Below are 17,511 nucleotides of genomic sequence, written 5' to 3' on the forward strand. Positions count from 1 at the left end.
TGCTTCATCAAAAAAATGAAAGTGATGTATTTGAGAGGCCTCCAGCTGTTCTTTTTGGACAAGCAGAGGTTGCCCTGGCTTCCACCCCGAAAGAGACAGTTCCTGAGAATGGAGATCACAAGAAGAGAAGCAGCCCTTAGGTTGAGACTAGATAGGAAAAAGACCAGCCTTCTGGAGGAAAATCAAAAGGAGCCCAACACATTTGAAAAACCATACCTCTGCTTCCGAAGTGATCTTTTTGCAGAGTCGACACTGAAAAGCAAATTAAAGTTCTAAAAATTCTTTGCACCCTTTCCACCTGGTCTGCAGTTTTTCAGACTTATATAGTTGCCTAGAATTTAACAAATTAATATGGTCATAGGAAAAGGCAAATGAAAAACCAAGAGATGAATGCACCCCTTTTAGCATCACTTTATTTCCAAGTCTTTCCACCTCTGTGATATCATGTTGATGCTGGAGGCCCACCTGGCCGTGTGGCCTCCCAGGTGGTGCTAATGGACCCATTCAGCTGTGCCACTTCACTTCCTGGAGGCTTCAGCCTTGAGAATGGAGAACCTTCCTTTTCACTCCTGGACTACAAAGATGGGGTCTGACATGGGTGGCCATTTACCCATTGCCAGAAAAGAAGAAATGTATCACCAAAGGGAGTAGGAGAAGTCAAACGGGCATGCCAGTTTACATAAAACGTGCATATGCTGATTTACGTATGTAGATACAAATGTGAAAATTCCATTTAAAATCATTATTTCTAAATGTGCATCTAGACAAGTAAATTGGAAAATCCAGGTGTGTATGCAAATAGCTGTCTGTTTTTAGCCTCTTTTTGAGTTCCCCCTTTTTGGGTAATTCCTAAGTAGGCAGTCAAGCTGGGAGCTGGAGTCCACCAAAAGCAGGAGGGTGGTGGTGGTGGTGGTGGGGCTGGGGGGTGGGAGTGGAATCTAGACCCAAGAATAGCTTTCTGTATCAACAAAATGGAGCAAGGAGGTAGGAATTGCTTGTGGGCTGAACATCCTTGTCTCTTTACAAGTGATTTAAGCTGGAGTCATTTTCAGTTCACTAGAAACGCCCCATTATGAGTGAACCTTCTTATGTCATAGCTCCTGATGGGTATCTTATGACTGGTGGCTAGATAGAGTTCCCACCTAAATTTATCATGATGCCCAAAGAAACGCCTCCTTTGTAAATAGAGAATGGTTTCTATGCAACCTTTGTATACATACACTCAAAAGTGGGAGTGGAAGAATGAACAAGAGAATGAGGAAACACACAGTTCTTTGCTATTTAACCCGATCAGCCAAAGATGCCCCATTCCATTGCTTAACAAGCTACATGAATATGACCCAAATAATTTAGGGTCTTGTTCTTCAAGTGTTTGGGAACAGATGAAAGAAATACAAGGGAAACATCAAGATCCCCTGCTCTCCCTTTTTAACGAACCTTGATCTTTCAGACTAGGATAAGTCTTTTTATTCTTCAAATGAAAAATGCTATAGAGTGAAGAACTGAACTCTGGGCGTCTTTCAACTATACAACTGCTCTGTATAATAGGGGACACATGGCCCCCTTATCTGTCTGTGAGAATAAAACTAGACTGAATTATGATATGGAGCATATCAGTGGTTGCAAGCATTCAAAACTGCATATCATCTTAGTGATTCTTATCACACCTTTGTAATTTAGCCAGTATTATCACTGCCATATTTCAGGTGTGAATGGGGGCCTGAGGCTGAGAGATAATGCCTGGCTTACTTCTTCCTGCTGAGTTCATTTCTGATGTTAGATTTGAACTTATCATTCAGTAATTGATTGTTTTCCGTCAAGATAGGGACAAAAGCTCGTGTTCAGTTAGAAGAGTCCATATCCATTATACTTGGAAAGGAGAGAGGTATAAAGAATTACAAATTGCCTTCTGAGTTGATAATACCAACACATTGGATTAGTGCAATTATCGCATGCTGAACTATTTAGCTCTCTGGAATTTTTATCCTTTGTTCATTCACATTTAACAGAAAATCCTGAAAGCATCATTGACCAGAGATTGTATCCCAGTGTTGTCTGATTTGTTCTCCTGTACTTTAAAACCTAATTTGTGGCAATGGTAGGAGGGGCAGAAGACTCAGTTGTGGCATTAGATTTTCCAGTGTGGAATGGCAAAGTGCTATGGAGGTTTTTAAGTGCTGATGTGCCCTTAATTAGAAGCTTCCACTTTGTAGTTTCCACCTGTTGTTGCTTGTGTTCAGCATACCTGTGGCATTAGTGGAGGATTAATCTTTAAGTCTTCTTTATGTGCTTGACACATGAAGAAATTATTTAATGACAACTGGTCTGCTGTCTCTCCCTCCAGTGTTCCTTAACTCAGATGTCTCAGTCTTTGCATAAGCGTCCTGATCACATGCAGCCCATTATGCGAGTAGCTGCTCCTCTTAAGATGTCTGTACTCAATGCATGGATGTCATGAGTCTAAGTTATTTTGACTTTATGCAGCCAGGGATGAATCTATACCAGAAGAAGTTTTGAGATGGCTTTTGTTTCCCTAGCATGAGGTAGCAGAGGCATCTTGATTGCCAGCTCTCTTTCATTATTTTTCTTTTATCAATAAAAGATGTTATCCATGAAAAAAGAAGTGAATGAAAACTTGTACATGAACCAAGAAGGAAGCTGCTAACTAAAGTTGCAGGAGCTGTCTGTTGAATGGGACATATCAGTATATGGTAGTGATGAAAGAGTTGGGCTGAAACTTGGATTCTATTCCCTGCTTGATCATGGAGCTCACTAGCTGACTTTGGAACAGTGTCGGAAAGTGTTTAGATGACTTGAGTGTGGTTAATAAACCATGGTGGTATGTTAATTAGCCTTGCACACGCTGGCTGGATTTCCTTAATTATTCTTCACAGGTGTTGGTTGCTGTGACATCTAAACTCAGTGTGGGTGCATATCTGGGAATTAACCACTCTTTTTGTCATGTGTGTGTTTTTTTCTGAAATCAGATGCCCTCTTTCCTTTTTCCTTTCCATAAATTAAACAGTATTTTTAAAAATGGTACTGTACTTGGGAGCCAGGGTTCTTAAAATGCTAAAACAGAAAGACTTGAGAGCACGTGTAAATCTGTGCTTTTTTGCCTTTTTTTGGTCCTATCTGGGGCCTGATCCCTGGATCTTATTATTATTTCCTATTATAAAATTTGTATGCCGTCCAATTACTTATGTCTCTGGATGGCTTACAGTGTAAAGATCTCTTTGGATCTCTTTGATACTTGGCTCTGTCCCATTCCACTGTAGAATTGCAGGCATAAAGGGCCTGCTGAAGCAAAAGCTGTCCTCGTATCGTGCTGTGAAGCATCACCATGACCTCTAACCTACTATTTTGCAGTTCGTACTTGAAAAGCCAAGCCATGGAAATCTATTGTTTGCACAAGCAGCATGATTCTTCAATCTAGGATAGTGTTTGCAGACCTGACCAATCCATCACTTAGAAGTAAATACATTTTGATACACAGATTTGAGGTGGAGAAAATGTACAGAATGTAAAACACAAGTACTGGGAGGAAAACTTTCACAAGGGAAATGGAACCCTCAGGGAGCAGTCCACAAAGTCACAGGTAACGAATACTCAGATTTTTAGGTTATTTTGTAAAAATTATATTGCATATCAGGATTATACTACTCTCGATGCTTTTTATTTGTTTTATTTAGCTGCTCTATGGGAGGTTCAGAACAACTTGTGTTATGTTGAGTTATTTGGGAGCGAGCGCCATCAAACTTATTAGGACTTGCTTCCAAACAAACATGCACAGAATTCGGCTGCACCTTGATCACATTTATTGTCTGGGTTCTGACAACATAACCCACTCTCAAAATATGAGCACAGGTTATTGTTGAACCATGGATTGTTGTTGCATTGTGAGTTTTCATCATTACTTTTGCTTTTCCTTATTAGAGTAGCTAAGGAAGTAGGGATTGGATCACCTCTCCATAGTCTTTCAAAAGCTTGGTTTGTACTGAACTCAAGACACACAAGACGGGTCTTATTCAGACCCACATTACATTTGTTGTAAACCTCACAGAAAGCTTCAGCTAGGGGTGAACAGAAATGAGATGATGATGATGTTCCCACTTATACTCCTGCCTCTCTTTGAAGGTCCAGAAGTGTAGTTTTGCAAGCGGCATGATAGAATTTGCACAGTGCCAGCCTTAAGCATACATACATTTTGCTGAATTGTATTTTTCATATATTCAATGGAGCTACTTCACACATGACGGTTGTTAGGCGTTCTTTTGAAAATGTAAAGTGTGAACGTCACATATCCTTGCATCACATTGGTAGCATAAAACAAGAGCCATGACTACCTGCACTTTCCTTTTGAATGTTCACTTAATGGCAAACCATCGAGTGATTGGCCCATAGTCTGATTTTTGTATTGGGGCTAAGTTTTGATTCATTCAGACTTTTCAGCCAAACAGTTTGGAATCTCTGCACATAGCTGAGATTCTGCATGGCAAAGAGCACATAGTAGAAAGCTGCTGAGCATATAGGGAATAAGCAGATCCCTTTTATTGAGTAATCCTGTAGGAGATTATGAGGATTTTTATTCCTAACCAAAGCATTCTGAGTAGTGTACAATGGTCAAATATCCCAGTTATATTAATGGTTAAATATCCTAGGTGCTTGTGGTAAACACTGCTTCCAGTCCCTTTGGATAACTGGTTCAGTAGATAGTAAGTCTCATATAGTTCAATGGGTCTACTCTAACTATGACTCAGTCTTTATCCAGCCCACCGTGATATTTTTTTTTTTTTTGATGTGTCTGACTGTGAATTTGCACTTACAACCAATGATCCAGGACTGGTTCTCACACGAATCAATATTTTTTTATTTATTTTATTTATTAAAACATGTCTATGCCGCCCCTTGCTGAAGCCTCGGGGTGGATCACAGCATAGAATAAAATACACAATAAATTAAAACAATAACAATTAAAATATATATTGATTTTCCTGTACTTGACCACTGGTACCTGGCTTGTGAGCCATCTCCACTGAAGTGCATTGTGCTTGCAGGAATGCAGGTGTGAAGTGCTCCGAGTCTTCCAGTTGTGAACTGAGATGGCCCACCTGCACCTGCAAACCCTCACTAGATATTACATGATAACTTCAAACCAGCCCTCAAGACTGTTGGTCCTTCTGAAGCTCGGCATTTCTTCTCTGGGTTGCAGTGCAACAGGCCAACAAAACTAAACCCACGCATTTAGTGGTGGATGGTCCTACTGGGGAAGGGGCTTCTCAGGGCTGGTGTAAGACATTTTGCCTCCTGAGGCAATAGACACAATAGTGTCTCCTCCTGTTTCCATGTGATGGTCCCTGGACGAGCAGTTTGGGTTCTTTCTTCAGCACTGGTGATGGGACAGTAGCAAGCTAGTTTTGGGGACACAGGACAAGCCAAGCGGTCCATAGCATCTACCACTTGAAGTGACTGTCTTACTCTGCCTAATGGTAGGGCTGGCCCAGGGGCTTCTTGGAGCTATATAAATATAGACATTAAATGAAGCATTTGCCAGAGGAGAACTTTGTGAATACCCTGGCCAGACAGAAAGACGAACAAGTTGGTCCTGGATCAAATCAAACTAGAACTTGCTCTGGAAGCCAAAATGACAAAACTGAATCTGTTGTACTTCAGGCACCTCGTGAGCAGGCAAGACTCCCTGGAGAAGTCAACCATGGCTGAAGGAGAAGGGCAGACCCACAATGAGATGGATCGATTCCATAAAGGAAACTTCAACCTTGAGTTTACCAGAGCTGAGTAGGGCTGTCAAGGCCAGGACATCTGGGGTGTGTGGGGGGGCACTCTTTCATAGGGTGACCTTAACTCAGAGATGACTTGACAGCACATACCAAGAAAATATCAGTGCCAAATATCCACCAGTTTGGTGCAGGATCAGTTGTTATTGAGCAAGTGAGTAGGATTCTGTCTGCACATTTTCCCATGAAAAGCGTCTAGATCCTTGTTTTTTGGAAAGTTGGCAGGGCCATTACAATGGCCTGAAATATGCTCGAGGGGAATGAAGGCCACAGAGGCGATATTCTTGCAAACTGCATGTGGAATAGTCCTCTGAATCACCTCCTCCTTTGCAGGGACATCTTTCCTATTTTCAGTTATTAGTGTGCATTGCTTCATACGGACCTGGAGAAAAGAGATTGTTGTCAAGTCTGTCGAAAGAGAAGAGTCTGTGATGTCTTTATTCAGGTTGTTCAACATGCCAGTTTGTTGTGCAAATGTGCTTTTGGTTGCTCAGAAATGAACACAGTCGGGTATTTTGCACCTGCCATCCTAGAAATCTCCACCTTTGATCAGTAATTTGGCTGTTTTGTGGGTGGATTAGATATTAATGGTATATTATTGGGGGGGGGAGAAATCTCCATATAGAAACTGCCAACCTATTAAACTGTCATTTCTCCCCCCCCCCCCAAGTTGTCTAGACACAAGCATAAGGCAGATTCCATGCTGTGAACAGTGTAACTCTTATCAGGAGTGAGAGAAACCTTAAATTGTTGTGTTCTTACCACCAAAGGACAGTGAGGTACCTAGGGATGGATTTGGGACCAAAGTCCAGGGCTCTGCAGCCAAGGAAACCCAAATGCCTACACGTAATCAGGATGGAGCTGTGACTGACATGAGTTTAAAATGCAAAACTGTGCATGCTTGCAGTATTTTTAAAATCAAGATTGGCAACTTTTTTGATCCAAAACAAGCCTGGAAAACACCAAAGTATTTTGTCCTAACACCAAAGTGTTTTGTTCTATCAAATAGGTGGGCAACCCAACATCTTTTGGGTTCCCCTTCTTAAGCCAGATGTTTGCTTCTGCTCTGCTTCTTTTCTTTTCCTCTTGACAGTTTCCACCCTATGGCAGCCCCTCCTGCCACCTGGAAATACCATGAAGTGTCAAGAGAGCCTGTTGAATGGAGTGAGAAGTGGGGAGTGTAGGGAAGGGACCTCCTGTAAGTGGAGACTTGTTGTGAAAGGCAGTTCCTGGAGACAACCTGATGTCTTCCACTTTCCTGCTCTCCCATTTCACTAGCAGCTCCTTTCCCTCTTTATTTGGCAAACACTAAACCCAATCAATCTGAGTCCCTTGCTTATCGTTCCTAGTTAGGCGTGTCCATATATCTGAAAGGCAGGCTAACGATGGAGTAGTTTCAAAAATATATTTAGAGCTAAACATTTTGGCTTCCACCTTCACATCAGTACCTGATGTGGAAAGGATACCTAGAGCAGCACTTGGGAATGCTGGGAGATGAACATTCCAAGGGAGGTAAAGAAAAAAGAAAAAAAGAGGGGCATGAGCGCTGGACAAAACTTATGAATTGTCCCTCAAGTAAGTCCATTTGGTCTAAGAATCTGGAGCCTATAGACCCAGAAGTTCTCCTTTCTGTCATGCAAGCCTGCATCTTTTTTTCTCCCAGTTGGAAGCTATAGAGTGTGTCCATGCACGCATACCAAATCATGCTTGGGTTTTCTTCTTGGAGGGTTCCCTATTGACAGAGATCATGAGGTCATGTGTGATGATGTCATGGTGGTGATGCCACAGTTATAGAAGGTGAAGTTATTAAGAGTGAGGGCAGGGCAATGCTTCTGTCCTGCACTACCATCACTCCAAATGGGTGGTGGGGCTGAGCAAGGGAGTGTTGCTAACCCTGGATTGGCTGTCCATGGGGTAAGGAGGATGCAGTGCTGCAACACCTCTGCTTGATAAGCTGCAGCCGCTCCATCTACCTAGCTTTTGTTGGCTTTCAGCCCCCGTGTCCCTGCTTGTGGGTCCATGGGAAGCTGGCAGACCACTGTGTGAAATGAATGCTGGACTAGATGGATGCTTGGTTTGATCCAGAGGTGTTCTTCTGAAGTTCTTATAGCCACAAAGTAGACGGACAGGCTCGCCCCCTTTGGAACATCCCCTGTTAAAAGTTGCTGGAAAGGACACTTAAAAAAGCAGAAAACAAAAACCGGCATCTTGGAAGGAGACATTCGGTGTGAGTTGCACGAATTATGTGATGAGTAATGCAAATGATTTCTTGTGCTAATTTGGAATAAGATATAGCATGATAAGATTTTGTCTTATGATACAGGGCATTTGAAAAAGGGGGAGGTATTTTGAATCTATTCAGTCTTTACCGAGATCAATGTTCTCTGCCTTCCTTTGAGCCAGAGTAAGAACATTTCTGCAAAGTCATTTTTAAATTGAACTTCCAGGAGTGGTCATTCAATTGCCGCGACAGATATTCTCAGTCAGGATCTGAGAGATATGACTTCACGGAAAACTCACAGAGAAAGGCTAATATAAATTTGGGGCTGAGTTAAAAAAGAGAGAATTTGGCCTCACCGAAGAATGCTACAGGTCAAGTGCAATCTTTTGTGGAAAGTGATACAAGAGGTGCTTGAAACAGTTTATTCTTCTTTTCAACCACATTCATTATTTCTTTATTAACCACAAAGGAAAGGTACAAAACCTGGCACAACTGCAGGAATGATCTGTACTGTAAAGCTCCTTCTCCACTTAAATACATAATCTGCAGTCCAGACTTGCTCCTGTTCAGCAACCAAAGCAGTGCATGCAGAGTCTCAGTTAGAAACTGTGGATGGAGGACTGCAAAAGTGTCAGGAGACCTTCTGGTTTTTTGGTGGTACTAGTTTGCCCTTGATTCTTTTAATGGCTCTTGCTGCTGCCTCAGCACTGGTGAAGTTGGTCTTGGCAGCTGCCCCAGCTTGGCAACTGGCCACTCTCCCAGCAGAATCCCTAGAAATTATACTGTGTCCTGGTACATAATTCCAAACAGACTTCCATTATTTTAGACATTCTCAGGTAGGTGCTGTGCCAAAGAGCTGAGCAAAAGCAGCCTCCCAAATTTCTCCACCCTATTCCTCAGCTGTGAAATTATGGGGACTACTTCCCAGACCATTCCTCCAAAGACAGAAATGCTCCAGCAAGTTTTCAGGATTGGAGAAGTATTTTATTTATTGATTGAAAGCTTTTAAAGTCCTTATACTAGCATCTCGGGATGGTTTACAACAAACAACAAGTAAAATAGAAATTAAAACAGCACAGCTTGCAGTATAAAACACAATAAAACCAATACGACATTGACCAGTAGTCATGGGGAAAGTTCTCTCCAACCACAGAGGGTGAGGCATCAAAAATAAATTTAATAACTGGGGAAGTAAGGACAAATCAGGGCTGTTGCCAACAGTAACCACCCCACCCCACCCCACCCCACCCCAAAACTTTTGCAGATATTCACCCTTCAGAAAAAAAAATGCTGAAATGGCTTCCCAAATTAATTGCTTGTTCACGGAGTTTTTATGATTTTTATTATTATTAATGGTGTCTTAACCCTAACTTGGATTAAACGTCATTTACCATCCTGGGTAGAGGAATACTGCACCTACTAAAAGTATTTCTCAAATGAATTTCTTCTTTTCTTTCCTTTTACAAAAGGTAACTGATAACAAAAATGACGAAAGCATACCAAATAGCGAGGGGGACAATTCTGCTGCCCTGAGGCAGCATCCAAGGGACTATAGAATATTCTGGATTCCCAAGTCAAAGGAAGAAAACAGCGTTTCGCCCTCAGAGTTGGGATGTAGCTTTGCTGCTTCCCACCAACCTCTTGCAGCTGGTACAGAAAGAACCACACCAGCTTCTCCCTGAGGTTGGGAAGGCAACCCTGGAGATGGGCAGAAAGGGAGATGAGCCATCTTGAGGTCTGTGCAGGTTCTAGCTGGATGGGCAGCAAAGTCCAACTAATGGAGGATTTAGGAAGGGAGGACAGGAAGGTGAAGGTCATCTCTGATGCTTCTCCTGTTCTGCACTGGATGGCCATAAACTCCAAGGTCAGGGGATTATAGCCATTACCATAGGGTTGCACTCCAAAATCATTTCCCACTAAAAATACAAGAATAGCAAACCACTCTGGAAACGCCTCATCTTGAGCAGCCCACAAACAAGCCATGGATTCTCAGGATGGTTTGTGCTCGGTTAACAAATTGCACTGAGGTAGCTATGCTGGGCTTGGATGTGATGACAAGCTATCTTGAAACAATTGGGGTGATCATCTATGTCACATGAACCAGGTCACTCTCAGTCTTTCAAATGCAGAATGCAGAATGTCCATTCAATGAGGCAAAATATACAAAGCAGTGGTGGACCATGATTCCATTGACGTTTTCCTCTGGCTTCAGATTTCACCATGCATTCATTGCTCATTCACTGTTAAGCATACCTTCTCAGTCATGAGGGCTAGAAACTGTTTGTTTTTAAGCAAAAGAGCTGATAGTCTTGGGAAGCTGCCCAAGACTCATTTGAGCTCATGCCCTTCTACTTGCAGGCTACTTATAGGCATGTGGGCAGCTGCCTGGCCACAGTGTGAACAGAAAGCTGGGGGAGATGAGCCCTTGGTCTGATCCAGCATTCTTAAGCTTCTTGTGGTTAGTGGAGCTCTGAACAGGAATGTTCCACACGGTAATATTGTGTTGCAGGATTTCCTGTTAATTTATTTTTTAAATTTTGCAGAAAGGGGTTGTTTGCTGGAATAAAGCTGAAGAAAAAGAAGAAAGAAGACAAGGGGTTAATGATTGCAAACAAAGGGGCACTAGGTAAGCCTTGTTTTTGTTGCAGTGTTGTGCTGTCAAGTCATCTCCAACCTATAGCAGCCCTATGAATGAAAGCCCTTCAGAGTGTCCTGTCCATGGAAGCTCCATTCAGCTCTCCCAAGTTCAAGGCTGTGGCTTCCTTTACGGAGTTCATCCACCATTTGGTCTTTATGGAGTCTATCCATTTGGTCTTCCTTTTCTTCTTCTGCCTTCAGCTTTCCCTGGCGTGACAGGGGGTTAGAAAGAAGAGTAAACATGAAATGGAGCCACAGTCAATCTCACTGGGCAATTGTTTTGGCTGCAACTCGGAAATAAGTGATAGGTTGTTATGTTTGTCTGGATGAAACATGAGCCCCGACTAGAGTGCTTCCAGTGGAGTGTCTTGTTTTTGTTTTTCCTACCAATATCGGGATCAGAGAGTCTAAGACCTTTGAAGCACCCAGCAGCTCTTCCATTTGCCTCTCTGATTTTCTGTGCTGATACATCACGGGAGCTGACCTATGCATGAATCAGGTGTGCCTGCACCATGAACTGACAGGCAGAGGGATCCTCTACTGGCCTAGGTATCATCCAGGGGATGCAGGATTTTGCAGACTCCCAGGGCCGCTATCAGAAAAGTGCTCTGAAGTTGAAGCCGGAGCTCTGCCCCCAGGTCTCCCTGCCTGTCCTCATAGCCAGTGTGAAAAGAACTGCATCAGCGGCTTCTCCGAGGAAGAGTGAGCTTGGAAGGAGAGCAGCCTTGCTTCCTCTTCATGCTGAGGGGCTTAGCCAATGGCCAGAATTCACCTTCGAGTGACTTACAGGGCTGGAGGACCAGGGAGGACCACTGTGCTGCTCTCACCTTGCCCAGGATGCCCATCATCCTCCCAGGTCGGAAGCTTAAGGGCATCCCCATTGGGCTGATCTCTCGGTGGCCTCAGGCCACCTGGTCCCTGTCAGCCTCAGTCCCCCAATCTGCAATATAGGGCATTATGCTACTGACCTGCTTTACAGTGTTGTTGCTGGATGTAATCAGGGATGAACCGGGGTCTTCCCCCAACATTTTCTTTGCATCCCCTATTTTTAAACAAATAAATTATTTAAAAACCATATTCCATTCTGTTCTGCAAACCAGATGAATTGCCTTGCTATTTTTTGTATGCTCCAAGAACTTTAAACTGGCTATAGTTAATGGAAACTCACTTTCAGTGCAAAGATCTTGAACATTTGAAAACACAAAGCACTATTTTTTAGGTTATTGGTGCTACATGCCAAGCCAGGCTGTAGGAGTTTCTTCTGAATGTTGCAATCCCACACAATACTGGAGGATGATGTGGCTGTGTGGAGATGGCCATTCAAATTAGAAAGGGTGTGTGCGCCAGCAATAGACACAAACTTCCGAGAATTTATTTGTTTCAGTTTTATCCTGCCCAAGAGCCAAAGGCTCTCTTTGCTGTGGTTATTCAGAGCAGATGGAAATGTACTCTTCACATGCTAAACCACCTTTGTTCGTTCTAGGGAAGGCTGCATATTCCTCTTGAAAGCAGGCAAACCCATTTCAGATTTATTTCTGCCCAAACATGCAAAGGATTGTTTCCTTAGTGGGTTTCTGTCTATCCTTGCAGGCAAGGGGTGAGAAAACTCTGGCCTGCATGCTATTCCCAACCATCCCATGGAGCTTTCCTTTGTTGCTCACCCCATCCTGGCAGCAATGAAGGTTAAAAAGAAATTTTCTTTCACATCACCCCCATGTTGCTGTTAGGCTTGGGGGAAAGCCTTCTAGTGGCTACTATGAAAGGCCTTGCCCAAGTCTAATTGCTGCAGGTCGGGACATCCTTGTGAGTGCATGTGAGTCGTGTGGTAAGTACGCAGAAATGCAAATGTATGCAAATGAATTTTTTTGAGACCCTTGGTCTTAATGCTCTCCTCCCACCCTCTAGAATCTATGTTTATCAATTCTTCTATCTGTCTTTCTGCCTGCCTGCCTGCTGCCTGCCTGCCTTCCTCCCTCAACAGGAGACCATGAGGACCTTGGAAACCTGCACCCACAAATCGCTGCTGGTCAAGATGGGGAAGAAGGGGAAATGCAGTACGATGACTGTGTCTCCTCTAGTAGCTCTGGTGCCTCAGAGCCCTGGAGGAAGAGGTATTGCGTTGCTGCATCACAAAATGGCTGCCTGCCCCTCCCCTTGCTGAAGAGGCCCTGCCTTGTTGGCGCAGCCAATGACAGGAAAGCAACGTGCCTGAGAGAGCTTTTCTCCGGCTCATTGTGCTTATCTGTAATCTGGCAGAATGAGGTACTTGTCAGCAAAGCCCTGTCAGCAGAAGACAAACTACCACCAGATGGAAGCCTTGGGTTGGAGAGAGTGATAGGAGGAGAACAAGATATAGTTTCTGCCACCAACCACGGCATGGAGGGTGGACGATACTTGTCACAGGCACTTCTAAGGAAAAAGAGACCCATGGTCTTGATGCAGCCTTCACTGTTGGAAGAGAGCTGCTGACTGCAGTGGAAACCAGATCAACCTTCTTGATCTGCTTTATAGCTGAAGCTGCAAAGTAAACTCTCAGCAATATTTCATATGCCAGAAGTAGAAAGCAGCATAGAGTGAAGTTAGGGATGTATCTGGATAGCAAACAAAAGACATCTAAATGCCCAGCCATTCACTTTTCCTCTCTGGGCTGACATAATTCACCTTATAGGTGATCAGGAAATGGAGGTGTACCATCTATCCTATCAGAATTTTAGTCTGAATAAAGTCTTGCTATCCTGAAGGACGCTTGGCTGGGATTCAGCCAGTGTGCCACCAAGCAGGCACTCTGGCCAGCAGAAGGAACTGTAATGAGATCAGCCAGGTGGGTAGGAAAACCCTTTAAGCATGATAGGCCAAACTAGGTCAGCTGATACTCCCCAATTTCTAGGAAATTTCTGTTGGGGTGGGGGGGGGCAGCTTCCAGCTAGGAAAAATCTTGCAACCAGGCTAAACATAGGATCTTCTGCAAGAAAAGTTTGTGCTCTGCTGTGAAACCACGGTCCTTTTCTCAGATTTAGCTACCATATTTAGTCTATTAGCACATTTGGTCCAGACTTCCTTACAGCATATTCCCAAGGTTTCAGGATGAGTTACGTTCCAGCCCAGTTCCTTGAGGTCTTTTGGGGACTGAACTTGATACTTTATGAATTCTCTACCACTGAACTTTGGGGCTTTCCCTGGATTATTGTAGTTCCCTGGATTGCCTTCAGTTATAACTGATCTTGGTGTTGGTAGTGGGGACATGTGCTAAGGTAAATCGCATGATAGTTTTTCAAGATGAAGAAATACAGCTTCTTAAAGGCTGATGTATGTCCTTGTGTTCTGAAATGGCAACAGAGCAAAGCTGGAACCGAAGATTCATGAAGGGGAGGTGAAGTCTCAGACTTATCAGGTAAAGAACAAAATAAATGGCAGTGTCTATCATGAATGACCCATACCTCTATCCATGTCCCCAGTTCTGATAGGAATGCATCTGTTACAGATTGCTATAACGATCATTGAAGCCCGACAGCTTGTTGGTGAGAATATAGATCCAGTTGTGATTATAGAAATTGGGGATGAGAAGAAACAGACAACAGTCAAAGAAGGAACCAATTCACCATTTTACAATGAAGTATGTAAATTAGGTCACTTTATTCTGTTGATACAAAATGTTGACTTCCCACTGAGTTTGAAAAGTAGGTTTGTTGTGTAAAGTAAATGTAACTGGTTGAAATGCCAGCTCTCCTCCCTGTGCATCAGTTTTCCCAATCTTAAGGCATACCTGCGCACCGGTGTTGTAGTTAACATATGAAGTTCTGTAATGAATCCTTGGGGTTGTAGCCTGAGTATTATCAGAATTCTGAATTCCTAAAATGCTCCCACAGAACTACAATTCCCAATATTCCATGGGGAGAAGGAATGAGGTCCAATTAGGGGTGAGGTCCAACTTCATGTCCAGTTAGGGGTGAAGCAGGAGATACATTATTTAGGATTGGCCATAACAGTTTTAAGGGGCAGAGTCCACCCTCACCCTCCCTCACCCTCAACTGGGTGAGAGGGGATTAACTTTTCGCCCATTTACCCATGTGCCCATTGACCTATGGTGGAAAGCCGACAGTGCCATAATTTACTGGTATTATTTGTGCTGTTTGTATTAATATACTAACTTTGGTGTCCTGTGTTTTTCTTTACTGTAGTATTTTGTGTTCGACTTTCTTGGGCCCCAAGTACATCTCTTTGACAAAATCATCAAACTCTCTGTGAGTATTTTTCTCAGTCTAGTGAGTGAGAATGGCTAGAATGACAGGCAATCGTTATTTTCAAACAGGAGCTGGCATTGAAAATAATGACTGGAGGAGAACTGAGACAAAGGGAATTCTCTGTAGCTGTACAGATATAGAACTCATTAGATTTCCTAATAATTGGCTCCTGGATGTTTAAACAAAGAATGTTCACTGCAGAAAGAGGCTATAATTACAACCATCACCTCATTCCCTCATCTTTTCTCTGTATTTTGTTTTCTATCTTTTATATTTTGCCCTAAGGTAGTCAGGCACTCAACTTTACAGACAATAGTTCTTTGGTTGGGAAGTTTGACAGTCTTTTGTTTGAAACTGTCCTCTGTTTGACAGGCTTCCAGCTTTGCTTTACAAATAAAGACTTAGAGGAATGTATGGAAAGGACCTTCAGTTTTCCCATCTCCCAGTAGCTCCTGGACAGCAGACAGAGTAGCAAGCACACAGATCACCCAGTTAGTCCTCTTCACTGTGCTGAGACATCTTGCATTTCTATTAAATTTCTACTTCTTGAATATGCAAATATAATGCAAAGCAATGTGCTCTAGCATCCTGTTTTGGGGTGATATATAAATGGTCACCCTACATCTACACTGGCATTTAAGATATGATTGTAAATAACAGATCTTAAAGCATAGAAAGTGGGACAGAATCTCAGCTGTTATCTGAAAAACATGCATTTGATGCTCTTGGATTTGCTTTGGTGGAAGTGCTGATTCCTGAGTGCTGCAAGGGAGCGGAGTTTTTAAAAGACTTAGTAACCTCCTGTGTCAAATAGCATTTCCTGCGGTGAAGACCAAATTTATTTTAGCTGGCCTTGCTGCACTGCTTTGGGAATCCCATGGAGCCAACAGAATGAAATGAAAAGCACGGGGCAGAAGGCACCCAGTGGCTAAGCTCCACAAAGGATAATGTGATGCAAGCTCACTGTGGCGGCCCATCCCTGGGGGTGTCCATTTTGCACATGCCTCTCCCCATCTATGAAAGGGGAGAATCGCATGGATGCCTGCCGCAAGCATGACTAGTAGGTGCATGAGGGAGAGGCTGGCTATGAGAGGGGGCATAGAGAACCTGCTTTGCATGCAGAAGGTCCCCAGATCAGTCCCTGCCACCTCTAGTTAGGGCTGGGAAAATACCTGCCTGAAATCCTGGAGAGCTGCTGCCAGTCAGTGCAAACAATATTGGCTTGGATGGATCAAGGTTGTGATGCATTCTAAGGTAGTTTCCTGTGTTCTGCTTGCAAACTCCCTTGCCACATGACAGCTGACATGAGTGTGTGAACGCCTGCAGTGCAGATCCAGAGTTTGGGAATATGCTCCTAGTGGACATAAGAAGAGTCTTGCTGGATCAAACTAGATCGACATTCTGTTCACACCTTGGCCAACCAGGTACCCCTGAGACACCTGCAAGCAGGGCATCCACGTTCCCTAGCATCAGGTGTACACAGGCACATTCCCTCTGTTACTGGAGGTGGCATGAAGCTCTCATGGGTAGCCTTGTATCCTCCATGAATTTGTTCAATGCCCTTTCAAAGCTGTCCATATGCATGGATTTGTCCTGTGCCTTTTCAAAGCTGGGCATGCACATGGTAGGCATGTCATGAGCAGAGTTGGCTGGAGCTGGGGGTCAGACTCCAGGAGACCTCTTCTGACTCACTCTGTTTCTGTTCTTGGTGGCCGTCACTGGTGAGGTCCCCTCCCTGAGTAGGCCCAAGTTCTCCTTACTAATGTCACACATTCCCGGCACACTTGCCCTTTCCTGATGTGTCCAATCTTTATGACCACCTGGAAGGAGAGGAAAGCAGAAGCTTTGGCTTGTTAGCCTTGCTCCTCCAGCTTGCCGAGTCTGAGAAAGCAAGTGAACAGGCAGGGACAGCAAGAAGCAGCTGCCGGGCCCAAAGACTCCAGGCTTTGCAGCACACGCTCTTGACAAGTGCTCCCCAGAGAAATGGCTGATTATGCCAACCTCTTAGGCCAGCCCTGAACATCTGATCCAAGGCTTGTCCTTAAATTAGCCAAGAATTACATCTGGTATCACCTCAGCACTGCACTTTGCACTGGTCTCTTTCGCACATGGCAGAAGCAATAGAGCAAGAGAGACTCAAAACATGGTCTTGTGGATTATCTTTTCTGTGCACCATATTCTTCTACTAAGGGCTTTTCTGACATTCCATTTTTCTTTATGTGCAAACAATGCATAGATACACCTAGCTGATAATACAGAGGGCTGACTCTGTTTTCGCTCAAAATAGCAGTTTTCTTGGTTACTTCAGGAGCAGTCCTATGACCCCTGGGCAGAGCCTCAAAGACCATCTGTTTAGTCAGAGATCAAGCTCCGACCTCACAGCTTGGACTTAAACACTCAGAGCACCCCACTGAAGCTACCCATTCTTTTAAAGAATAAAAACATTAAAGCCAGTACAATAGCTACAGTGATGACAGTGATGGACGGCCTACAAATTTTCTAAATAAATAAGTAAAACAAAATAGTATAACTACAAACAAGAAATTGGAGCAACACATGCATTCTGGGAAGACCATGTTAAAGCAATGTCTCTTTGAGTGGTGCCTAAAGCAGGGCA

At 43.6% G+C, this 17,511-nt stretch overlaps 1 protein-coding gene across 1 annotated transcript in view; it reads left to right on the forward strand.

Annotated features, from left to right (window-relative positions):
- Window positions 1-9,143: 9,143 nt before the first annotated feature.
- FER1L6 (fer-1 like family member 6) overlaps window positions 9,144-17,511 on the forward strand; it is a 79,943-nt gene continuing 71,575 nt past the window's right edge. The window contains exons 1-6 of the mRNA XM_044421469.1: window positions 9,144-9,172; window positions 10,560-10,642; window positions 12,635-12,764; window positions 13,990-14,044; window positions 14,135-14,266; window positions 14,832-14,894. Coding sequence (XP_044277404.1) covers window positions 9,144-9,172; window positions 10,560-10,642; window positions 12,635-12,764; window positions 13,990-14,044; window positions 14,135-14,266; window positions 14,832-14,894 — 492 coding nt within the window. The remainder of the gene's footprint in view (window positions 9,173-10,559; window positions 10,643-12,634; window positions 12,765-13,989; window positions 14,045-14,134; window positions 14,267-14,831; window positions 14,895-17,511) is intronic.

This window comes from Varanus komodoensis, unplaced genomic scaffold (genome assembly GCF_004798865.1).
Source record: "Varanus komodoensis strain SLA01 unplaced genomic scaffold, ASM479886v1 scaffold12, whole genome shotgun sequence".
Lineage (NCBI taxonomy): Eukaryota > Metazoa > Chordata > Lepidosauria > Squamata > Varanidae > Varanus > Varanus komodoensis.